The 11,421-nt window shown below is 34.2% G+C and overlaps 2 protein-coding genes across 2 annotated transcripts; one reads left to right on the top strand and one right to left on the bottom strand.

Annotated features, from left to right (window-relative positions):
* The first annotated feature begins 524 nt into the window (after positions 1 to 524).
* Positions 525 to 2,972, top strand: LOC120114998 (VAN3-binding protein-like). Its single transcript, XM_039135766.1, has 7 exons — positions 525 to 863; positions 1,041 to 1,139; positions 1,574 to 2,006; positions 2,088 to 2,312; positions 2,403 to 2,452; positions 2,545 to 2,602; positions 2,755 to 2,972. Exons 1-7 carry the CDS (start codon positions 525 to 527, stop codon positions 2,967 to 2,969), a joined length of 1,419 nt encoding a protein of 472 aa, XP_038991697.1. The 3' UTR covers positions 2,970 to 2,972.
* A 2,722-nt stretch (positions 2,973 to 5,694) lies between these two features.
* Positions 5,695 to 9,099, bottom strand: LOC120114997 (meiotic recombination protein DMC1 homolog). Its single transcript, XM_039135765.1, has 15 exons — positions 9,025 to 9,099; positions 8,856 to 8,938; positions 8,197 to 8,288; positions 8,030 to 8,101; positions 7,907 to 7,945; positions 7,739 to 7,796; positions 7,607 to 7,652; positions 7,436 to 7,481; positions 7,258 to 7,319; positions 7,028 to 7,094; positions 6,846 to 6,938; positions 6,697 to 6,765; positions 6,530 to 6,608; positions 6,233 to 6,399; positions 5,695 to 5,963 (listed from the first exon to the last, which is right to left on the bottom strand). The coding sequence occupies exons 1-15, from the start codon at positions 9,039 to 9,041 to the stop codon at positions 5,919 to 5,921; spliced, it is 1,035 nt and encodes a 344-aa protein (XP_038991696.1). The 5' UTR covers positions 9,042 to 9,099; the 3' UTR covers positions 5,695 to 5,918.
* Between the last annotated feature and the right edge of the window lie 2,322 nt (positions 9,100 to 11,421).

Here is an 11,421-nt window from a genome sequence, read left to right as displayed (position 1 = left end):
ATGAAAAATTTATTCAAACATTAATGACTATATGTATAATTTACCTTTTTTAATTTTATAAATTTAACGTGCCACATCAATGTTATAGATATAACGATAATTGACCCTCAGTGTTCATATTTTAATTAAATAAAAATAAAAATGACTAAAAATTATATTTCAATGAGAAAAAATATATAAAACATAAACGAAAAGATCAATAGTATAATTTAATTTAAAATAATAAAAATGTATTTAAATAGTGCAAAGGAAAATGACAAACATGACCCCCAAGAATTACTCATTGTTCTTGAATGATCATTCGCTGATTTCACCACACTGTACCTCGTCATCCAGCACGTGACACCCAATCCAAATTATAGCCATATTGACAATTTTACCCTTTACCCCTTCCTAGAATTACACATTTAACATCCCTGATTAAAGAAATAAAAAAAAGTACGATCATTTCATTCCTTGTTAACACTGTCACTCTATATAAACACACCTCTTTCATCTCTCACCACAAAGGAAAGCCAAAACAAATGGAGAAGCCAAAAGTTGAACAATGGCGACCGGAGCTGCTCCCGATGCCGGCAACGTTCAGGCCACCGGAGACGCCGCTCGAACCAATGGAGTTCTTATCACGTTCATGGAGTGTTTCGGCTTTGGAAGTTTCAAGGGCTTTAGCTCCTCCTCCTCCTCATCCCTCATCTGCCCATCAAATGTTCTTAAAAGGCTCTTCCAGTGGTAACGTCGTCATACAAGAAGACATCGCCGGCGAGCAGAAGCTCGAAGAAAACGGCATCGTTTCCGGCAACCCTTTCTCCTTCGCTTCCTCTGAAACTTCCCAAATGGTCCTCGAGAGAATCATGTCGCAATCGGTAAGAAATTTTCATTTTAAGGTTTTCTTTTTCTTTTTGTTGTTTCCCTTCCAGAAACAAAAACATGGGTTTGTTGTTTTGTTCATTTATAGAGACATTTATGGACTTTGTTCCATGTTTTGCCTTTTAAAAATCTCTTCTCTTTGCTTCTGTTGTTTGTCTGTTCTGTCTTAACAGCAAGAAGTATCTCCGAGAACATCAGGGAGGTTATCTCATAGCAGTGGACCATTAACCGATAGCCCACCAGTTTCACCTTCGGACATTGATGATGTTAAGGTTTGTTAATGGTTTTTTAATTTACTTTAAAGGAATCAGAATTTTGTTGATAAGTGTCTGTTTTTTTTGTCGACAATTTTGAGGCAAGAGAACAGAGCATGGGTTTAGCTTCTGAGACACTGAATCAGAAACATAAATCTCAGGCTTTCTCTGTAACCAAAGCTGCTTCCTTTATCAATGGATATTAGTACTTTTACTTTTTGGATTGCCAATGTTGCCCTTCGTTTGTTTTTTGTTTCTGTCCGAAAATCTTCAATGTTCTTTTGGTTATGAGTCAGGGCGCGTTGTCCCCAAAACGATTCGTTGCCGTTCACTAAAGCTGAAAAAGCTTTCTTTAATGGCGGTGGTTAATAATAAATAATAGATAATAATTGTTATAATATTAAGATTCATGGATAAGGACCGGTTATTCGGTTTACCTTTACCTTTTGCAGCAATTTTGCCGTGCCAATAATTCCCTCGGCATGCAGTACCGTACTGGCACGGCAGCTACTCCCGCTACGACCGCCGTGACGGGCGGTGGGAAGACGGTGGGGCGTTGGCTGAAGGATAGGAGGGAGAAGAAAAAGGAAGAGACGCGTGCTCATAACGCTCAGCTACATGCCGCCATTTCCGTGGCGGGAGTTGCCGCGGCCGTGGCAGCTATTGCGGCTGCCACTGCAGCCTCCTCGTGTGCCGGCAAAGACGAGCAGATGGCGAAGACGGACATGGCCGTGGCATCGGCTGCCACCCTCGTTGCTGCACAATGCGTGGAGGCTGCAGAAGCTATGGGAGCTGAACGCGACCATTTGGCCTACGCCATCAGCTCTGCCGTCAACGTCCGGTCTGCTGGCGACATCATGACCTTAACCGCTGGTGCAGCAACAGGTACATCATTCATATATCATTTCTCGAAAAGTTTTAATTTAATTTCGAACCCCTATCATAAAATCCGTAACTTTGGCGCAGCATTACGAGGGGCAGCCACTCTAAAGGCAAGGGCGTTGAAGGAAGTATGGAACATAGCAGCTGTAATCCCCGTTGATAATAATAAAAATGGCAGCAACGGCAGCAACCACGGTAGCTCTAATGGCAGCTTTAGTGGTGAGCTTCCACCGGAAGAGAATTTCCTGGGGATCTGCAGCAGGGAATTGCTTGCTCGAGGCTGCGAGCTTCTCAAGCGCACCCGTAAAGGTAACCCGAAACATATTAAGATACGAACATAAGATGATTCTCCAAATATGTCCAAACTCGAGTTAACAACATTGTTTGCGAATGTCACAGGTGATCTTCACTGGAAAATCGTCTCCGTTTACATAAACAGAATGAATCAGGTGTTCTTCGTGTAATATTATCGTAATTTTTCACGTAAATCCGTGTGATCGTTCTCTTTTTATTAACTCTTTTGAAACTTCTTTTTGTTAAGGTTATGCTAAAGATGAAGAGCAGACATATAGCTGGGACCATAACGAAAAAGAAAAAGAGTAAGTGATTGATTGCCTTTGTCTTTCTCTAATAATATGAATCCTTTGTTCCTATTTTGGGGATTTGAGAAAAGGAAAAGAGTGTCCCTAAAGTAAAAGGATCAAAAGGGATTGTCTTTCACATTACAATCCTCTTTTTTTTCTTTGGGCAGATGTGGTGTTGGAGGTGATTAAAGATATGCCGGCATGGCCCGGACGGCACTTGCTAGAGGGCGGGGAGAACCGGAGATACTTTGGGTTGAAGACGGTGATGCGCGGCGTGGTCGAGTTCGAGTGCAAGAGCCAGAGAGAGTATGATATATGGACCCTAGGTGTGTCAAGGTTGCTCTCCATTGCTGCCGAGAAAAACACCAGGAATAGGGTTTGAAAATAAAGTTTGGGGTTTGAAAAAGCTTGACAACAGAGAGGGGGTATACATATTTGGAGGGGTTTAGGCATTTTAGGGTCTCAAATGAGATATTTGGGTGTTTAAATATTGTAAAAGAAGTTGAAAATTAAAGAGAAAAGAATGGATTTGTGAGCATTTTGTTCTCTTTTTATTCATTTTCTAGCTAAAAAAAGTTTAAAGTAGAGTTGTTTTGGATCAAAGTATCCCAAATCCATGTGATTTTCCAAGTGGCTTGTTCTTTTAACTGTTGTGGGAATGAAATTTTGGAGTACCTTTGGACTGGGGATGGTCAAAAAGAGAAAGAAAGGGATCCCATTTTGCTTTATATATATATATATATATATATATATTCATGTGAACTAAAGCTTTCACTTTGTCTTTTGATTTTAAAGTTTGGACCTTTGGCTCTTGGATTTAGGGTATTATTGTACATTGTGGGGCTATGATTGTAACATTATTTGTTATTATAATGTGGGTTAGGCTAAGTGGATCAAAAGATTTGGGTCAGATTCTTGTTGTAGATGTTTGAAAATGAAGTGAAGTTCCAAATGATGCCTTTTTGGAATTGGATTGTATAATTGTTTGGTTTGTTAATATTAAATTGTTACTTAAATAGTATACGTTTAATTTTTTTAATTAATTAACAACGTTCACATATTTTATAGAAGTAACTACTCGAACTTATAATCTTAAAAAAATAAAACACCTTTTTAACTAAGACCACTTAATAGGTGACAACATGAACAATTTTTTTCCTTTTCAAAAATTATTTGTGAGTTGAATTGATTCATATAATCAATATCTTATTCAAGTTTCCAATAAATTAATTTATAAATTTAATTTAAAAGTTAAAATTTAATTTCATTGTTGATTCATTTAATATGTGAAAACATAGAATGAATGAACAAAAATTCAATTCAAGTTTAATAAAACTTGAACTAAACTGTTTGGATATGCAACAAACAACATAAACATGGTGGTCCATACTTTTTCATATATTGTGATAAATTTTTTATTTAAATATTATGAAGAAAAACGAAGAACTGCGATGGAATCTCAACGCCCATTAGCCCATCTAACGTACGCCCAAAGAACTCCAGTAACGTGCGCCATTTACATCCACGAGGAACAATCTCGTTTCTTTCACTAGAGTCCTCACTCTAAATAGGATTGAAATTAAATTCAGAGTTCGTAACAAAAACACAATAAGTTACAAATGATAATTAAGGGTGTTTTTTAGCGGGAACATGCGGTTTCGAGTAATCGATTTTCCTGGTAGTAGAAAATAGAAATGCAGTCTGTGTTTCAATGAATATTGGATACCCGTTATTCGGATACTTATATACTCTGATCATATTATTTTTAGAAAAACTTACATAGAAAATAAAAAGTTTAAAAGTCCATGATATATAACCCATATATAAAATTTAAAAATTTAAATTACATAATGCTTAAAAATAAATAATTTAGAAGGTTAGAGTAATATTTTTTGAAAAATTAAGAATTTATAATATTATGATGAAATAATTTAGGAACTGACAATGAGAAATCTATTCTAAGAAAATTAAAAGAAATAAAAAGCTGGGTTTTTTTAGTACCCATCAAGTCAGATATTGCAGCCCATGGTTCGACCTATAAACTCGTGATAATTAGCGACTCAGGTACCTAACTCAAGAAGAAAAAAACAGAGGAGAAATACTCACCAGTTGGTGGGTTAACGAATCAAGTATTTTATATCAAGTAGTTTCGAATACTCCCCAAAACAATAGATTCGAGTTGCTTGTGGAGAGAATGCCTCCATCACTATTTTATCAAATAATCATCTTAATAGAACATTTGGTTCGCACAGTGTAACATTAGTGTCGGAAATCACATTATCATGATGCAAGATTATCGCGGGTTGATAAGAAATTTGTCTTAAATTGACCAACATGTAACTTTTTGGTCAAAATGTAATTTTGTGATTATCGATAACTTTGTGATTAACGTGTAACTTTTGAAAGTTTCTGACCAAAATAAAAATTAATCCAAACTTATTGACCAATGGGATGTAGTTAATCGGCCCCACTAAAAATTCATCCACCAACCTTTGTTTGTTTTCGCTTTAAACTAATCAGCTTGGTCCACCATTTTTTATATTAATGACGGCGATGCTGTATGATTCATTTACGTTTGATTCGTATAATTAAAAAGATAGATTTCTACTACTTATTAGATTTGTTCATACCTCGAATAGGTTTCAAATATTAACGGATTTTGTAGCAACATAATCCCTTTTATGATAGGGATGGACGCGGTTGAGGTTTGGGTTAGGTTTCGATCAATCCGATTACATCTTCGACTAGAATCCAACTAGATTTTTTGAAATAAAATCCGAACTCCGATCCAATTCGACCTGAAATAATATATTTATTAAAAATATTTATTTTTATTCAATAAAAAGATGAATTTAATTGAAAAAATTATATATATAAGGAGGGATATTATTATAATTATCTCTAAATATATAAGGTAATTTTTTTTGAGTCGGATCGGATATTTTTCACCCTAAACCTGAATCTGACCCGACCCGACTCGAATTGAACCCAATTTTTAAAAAAAAACCTGACCCGATTGGGTCGAGTCCGATACCCATCCCTATTTTAAGCATGCCATCAAATATATAAGCTTTATAGTTCGTGTTCTGCATTTCCCTTTCAGTGAATCTTGTCTGCCCATATAAAAGAACTTACCATACGTAAGAAATAAAGGAATGAAGGCAAAGCATATTTTCTACAACTTAAGCTCGAAGAGTAAGGACTATAAACACACTCAATTAAACAGAAAACCGCATGTTTGTTTCCATAGTTATAGAAAAGATGTTGGTATATTAGTTTGACCTGTCTGAGTGTAGCTGCTGCCATTGTTGGTCTATCAACACCTCTGAGCCTAGTCTTTTGCATCTGCAATACCCCCTGGTGTTATCTGAAACACGTGTTTCCGTTTAGGAGGTAACCAGAACAAATATCTGCAGCAATCTGATACAATTGCGATTGCAGTCAATTGCGGATGTTATAGACGTTATGACGTGATTTATTTTTTAAAAATAACTAAAATTTTAAATTGCGGATGCATTTGCAGTTTCGGGTGATCATAAAAAAGATTACGATGCGGCCATTACACGACCTTACGGACCATAACGGATTAAGCGATTTGAGGCCATCTGAAAAAGTCAAACTAAAAAAGTAACAATCGAAGGATATTGCTTCAGCTTCCGGCAAATTTGGAGCATCGAACACCTTGCACACGCGCTGTTCACCTTTGCCTTTCCTGAACATCAACCTTATTGTGGCTGCATGGGCTAGCACATGCCCACCGGCTGGTTTCTTTGGATCTGATATAAACACTCCGCCGCCGGGGTCGGCAATAACTGCAGTAAAAACATCATATTAACATAGTTTAGCCTTGAACTTCTAGTTTTCCCCCAGCTGGTAAAAGTTCAATAGAAATTCGCTGACACTTGTAGTAAAGAGGTAAACTGGATTGATTCGAATACGTACCTTGGTTGGTCATGTAGACTGCAACGTTGAATTCTTCAGCTATCTTTATTAACCTGGAGAGCATCTGAGCCAATTTTTGCTGCCAATGGAAAAGGTTTAGTTGATGAAAGAGGAGATAATCTCAAACATACATAATATAAGTTGTAACAAGCCTTTCCGACTAAAACCTGGCGCTCGGCAAGTTCTCCTCTCCCTGTGAAATCTACTCGAAATAGAGCAATAACAGAATCCACAATCTGAAAATTCAAGCAAACATCATCAAACGGAGTCTCCATGATGTCAGGCGTTATCAAATGATGTTTTCGACTAGCCTCACCAGAAGTCTAAATGGTTCTTCAGACATTTTTGCTGCCAAGCCCAGAAGCAGATTGTATTGATGCTCATATGTGTACGCTCGTGCATAAACAATCTTTGACATAAATAGAAAATAAGAAATATGTTTGAAATAACCTATTGGTACAATTCAATTGATGATACATAGGATATTGATGCTCTTACATTGTCAAGAACAGCTCCTGGATCCATCCCAAATCTTTCCGCTATTGGTATAACTCTATCAGGCCGGCTGCAAGTGTATGTAGTTAAAAGAAAACAAATAAAGTGAATCTAATAGGAAACACTTTGAAAACACCCTGTTCTAAGATACGTCTCAGACGAGAAACTAAAATACAAAAGAACTTTGTGCATATAAACACTTTTCGTATCGTCCTAAGAACAAAAAAGGATACAAAGTTCCTTCAGTATCAATATAAGCAACTTTCCCATTTCCTCCTCGCATGCTTGTAGGAAGCTGTAAACACAGCATAAGGTCAGCTCTAGTCTTTGTTTCTTTCTCTTAACCCCATTTTCTAGGAATTAACAAATATATCAGGTTAAATCATGAATCACAGAGGTGAGATAAAAAACCTGTGTAGAAACGCATAGAGTATGTGCCAGTTGTGTTTTGCCAGACCTAAATCAACATTATAGATTAGCGGACAAGTTAAAAATGCTTAGGGTATGGATAAACCAGCAGGAAACGATATTAGTATTTAATATCTATAAAGAAGAAAATGGTAAACTAGTTATTGTTCTTACCTAAATTCTCCAAAAGCTTCTGTGATAGCCGAAGTTTCGATTCCTCCTTCAAAAGTTTATTAATAACATCATTTTCAGACAACTCTAAAATATCACTATATAATATATCTCCCTTAAAATAAAAGCGCTTACCGCCTAAGAGCTCATCAAGGGCCTGGCTTCCAGTTGTGATGCGAATCACAGATTTTCTCTATAAAACCAAAAGCAAGAATACCCAAATCGAGATCAGTTTTAAAATAAACATAAACTATAAACATGAGACGAGAAAAGAAATTTTAAAACATGAAATATGAAACTTACTTTCAGTAAAGCATCACTTCCGGTTATATAACCGAAGTTCTGCGTAAGTAAAACATGAAAGAGAAATTATAAAATTGTCAAAAGAACTAAAAGGATAAAATCAATGAGATGAGTTCCAATAACCACTATCTTTTCTGCTGCTTCACAGATCTTATCGACCTTAGCTTCAGATAAACCTTTGATTCCAGTCAGGTTCTGCAAAAGCCGTGAATATATGACAATATTTTAAAAAAAACAGTTCCACCTATAATACTAAAAACTCCAATTATATTAATTAAATTTGAATCTACCTTCTTAGTATGCATCATCAGACCGTTACAGGTGTAGATCCCTGCATCCTGAAGCTTTTTCACGTCTCCGGCATTGATTCCAGCAGATATCACTGCACCAAAAAGAAATATTACAGTTCAAATCTGACATAGTGAAAATCTCGTTGAGCATCATCTCATTAAAGTGTAAAAAGTTACTAAAAGTCTATGATCTCCGTTGGAAAATGAAAAATCCAATGGCACAGCAAAGATAAATGTTGAAATTCACATTCATGTATTTTCAACAAACAATTTAGAAACAGCATCAACAAACAAATGCTTGTATATTAAAATTTACAACCAAGTTGAAACTTGAAACAGAGAAAAATGCAGATCTGAAGCTCTAAACGATCAAAATATAACTTCTGGAATAGTTTAGTAAATCAAGCTAATTTAAATATAAAGAAATCGTGTCATTGACAACTCAAAAATATTGGCAAAGAAAAAACTACTAAGTCATCCAAATCGAAAGCATAAGATCGAAATGAAGATTAAGAAAACGTAAAATCTGATATAAGAAGATCACGAAACCGTAGACAGCAGAGATTATTCAAAGATCTTCAAAACGAGTTCAGAGCGACATAGAATCACAAATGTAATAAAGAAACAAAGTGAGAATCTGAAGATCCAAAATAGTTTACATTTGTCAATGGCTTCAAACAGATCCTCTTCGCCATCGACATCTTCTCGTTCCACCATCTGTAACTGGCTCGCTTCCTCGGCTCTGCTTTTTCATGCAAATTTCAAATTACGCTTCAAGGAAGGAAACGAAATTATAAAAAAAATGAAGAACTAGAACTTGAAACTTACTTTAGAGTACCGATCATCTTCGTTGCAGGGGAAGAGATCAAAGGAAATGGAGATTTCGATTTGAAAATGAGAGTGAATCAACGAAGAACCTCTTATTTATAGGGACTAGATGGTTGTTAAATTTCGTTTAAACGACGCTTGAGATTCGCGTTTTGTTGTGTGAGAGAGAACTCAAGGTCGCTTCCCGCTTGATATCAAAATTCAAGAGTATTCCGCTATGCTTTACCGGAAAAATTCCCGTGGAAAGGAGTATTTTCATTAATATACGGGTAAATTATAGGGGTTGGCAATTCAACTATGGTCAAAAATTATTTTGACCATCGATATTTTAATTTGATCAAATAGATCATATAATTATTTAAATTGTTTAATCAAATCACTAACCGTTAATTTTTAACGGTAAAAATGAAGTGACAGTTTAAAAACACTTGGTATATTTCATATTTAGTCTTTAATATTTATATATTTTATATATTATTAATTTAATTTGATTAAAATAAAATTTAATCACTTGAAGTAACAATATTTTCATATTTATTTATTTCACCACCTTAATAAATCAGAAAACAAAGAGTGAAAAGGAGCACCTGATGGAAATCGATCCTTAGTCAAAGAGGTGGGGATGCACATGCCTGAACCTTAGCGCCATACACATCATTCGGTTCCACATCATAGCATATTTTATATAACTTAATCCACTAAATGATAGAAAAAAATATGAAAGAAATGATTTTTAATTTTATTTATTAATTATAATTTAATAGTTATATATAATATTAGGAATTGTTTCTTCCGTTAACTATAATTTAATATTATATATAATTATTAATTATAATTAATAAATAAAAATTAAAAAGTTCTATTAACAAAAATTAAAAATATTTCTTTCATTAAAAATGAAATATATGTAATTTTTTTTATAAATTATAGTTAATAAATAAAAGAAAAATATATAATATATTATGTAAATATATATAAAAATAAAAAATATGTAAATTATATAGTATATTATAATTATTATATATTATGTTAAATTTATATATATATTTATATTATATTATATTATTATATATTATATTATATATTATATTATATTATATTATATTATATTATATATATTATTATATTATATTATTATATTATATATATTTTATATTATATTATATTATATTATATTATTATATTATATTATATTATATTATATTATATTATATATATTATATTATATTATATTATATTATATTATATTATATTATATTATTATATTATATTATATTATATTATATTATATTATTATTTATATTATATATATGAGTATACATGTATTATATATTGTATAATATTATTTATATAATTATTTTATATATTTATATTATTTATTTATCTATTTATTTATTTCATTTCAAGTCTAAATTAAAGTCCAGGTCCAAGTCTAGTCGGTCCAGAAACAGAATCCAACTGGATAGCCTGACCCAGCAAGCCCGATGGAAACCCAACAAGATCCAAGTACATCTGCCTGACCCAATAGATTTGGTTTCAAACTTAGCAAGGGCGCCACACAAATGGCGTGTGGAAGTCACGTGCAGTAACTGGCCAAGATTTCGGGACAGAGCAAATTGGGGCAACCCGGGATTGAACCATCCTGAGATTTCCGACCAACACGAATAATAAATCGGCCATAGTAAAATGGGGACGAGGAAAACAACCTCTGTTAGGATCGAAAATGACCATCGACGGAGGGAGTATAAATACCCCACCAAAGTTTTGAAGCAACAAGAAAAAAAACCACTAGGAAATCGATCGAGCAACCAAAGCAACCAAACACAAAAACGAAGCAATACACATCAAACATACAAAAAAAAGCAAAAAGAAACAAAGCTTAAAGTTTTGTCTCGCCAAAGAACGCTAAGAACACATAGAAACCACCTCGGAAAAGGAAAAACCACCGGGAGTTGAAAAGGCATCATCGAAAAAGGTAAAATATCGAGAGCTTCCTTTTAGATCTACGCTTTTCGGGATTGATTTTGGAGATTTAAGGGTTAGATTCATTTTTAGGGTGTAGAGGATAATATTTTAGTGTAGTTTTAAGTTTCCCGGCCATCGGAGGCGGCAGTTGACGGCGGTGGGCTACGCCGATAAGTGGCCGGTCATTGGCCGAAGGGGAAGGGTTGAGAGCATTTGAGGAAGATTTTTTTTAGAGAGTTTTTTGGGTGAAACGAGATAAAATGGTTTCTTTTGTGGTTTTTTGGTTTTATATAGGGTGGATCACTGTGCAAATACGAAATATTTAATTATTTTTGCAGTCCCTGTACTTTTGATGCGTAATTTATTTTGATCACCTGTTGTAAATTTTCCATTAAATTTTGAATTAATTCAATTTAATCTCTATTTATATTT

Source organism: Hibiscus syriacus, unplaced genomic scaffold, assembly GCF_006381635.1.
Source record: "Hibiscus syriacus cultivar Baekdansim isolate YM2019G1 unplaced genomic scaffold, ASM638163v2 tig00110257_pilon, whole genome shotgun sequence".
NCBI classification, from domain to species: Eukaryota; Viridiplantae; Streptophyta; class Magnoliopsida; order Malvales; family Malvaceae; genus Hibiscus; species Hibiscus syriacus.
The sequence above is the reverse complement of the archived record's forward strand: the minus strand, read 5'-3'. Positions and strand labels throughout refer to the sequence as shown.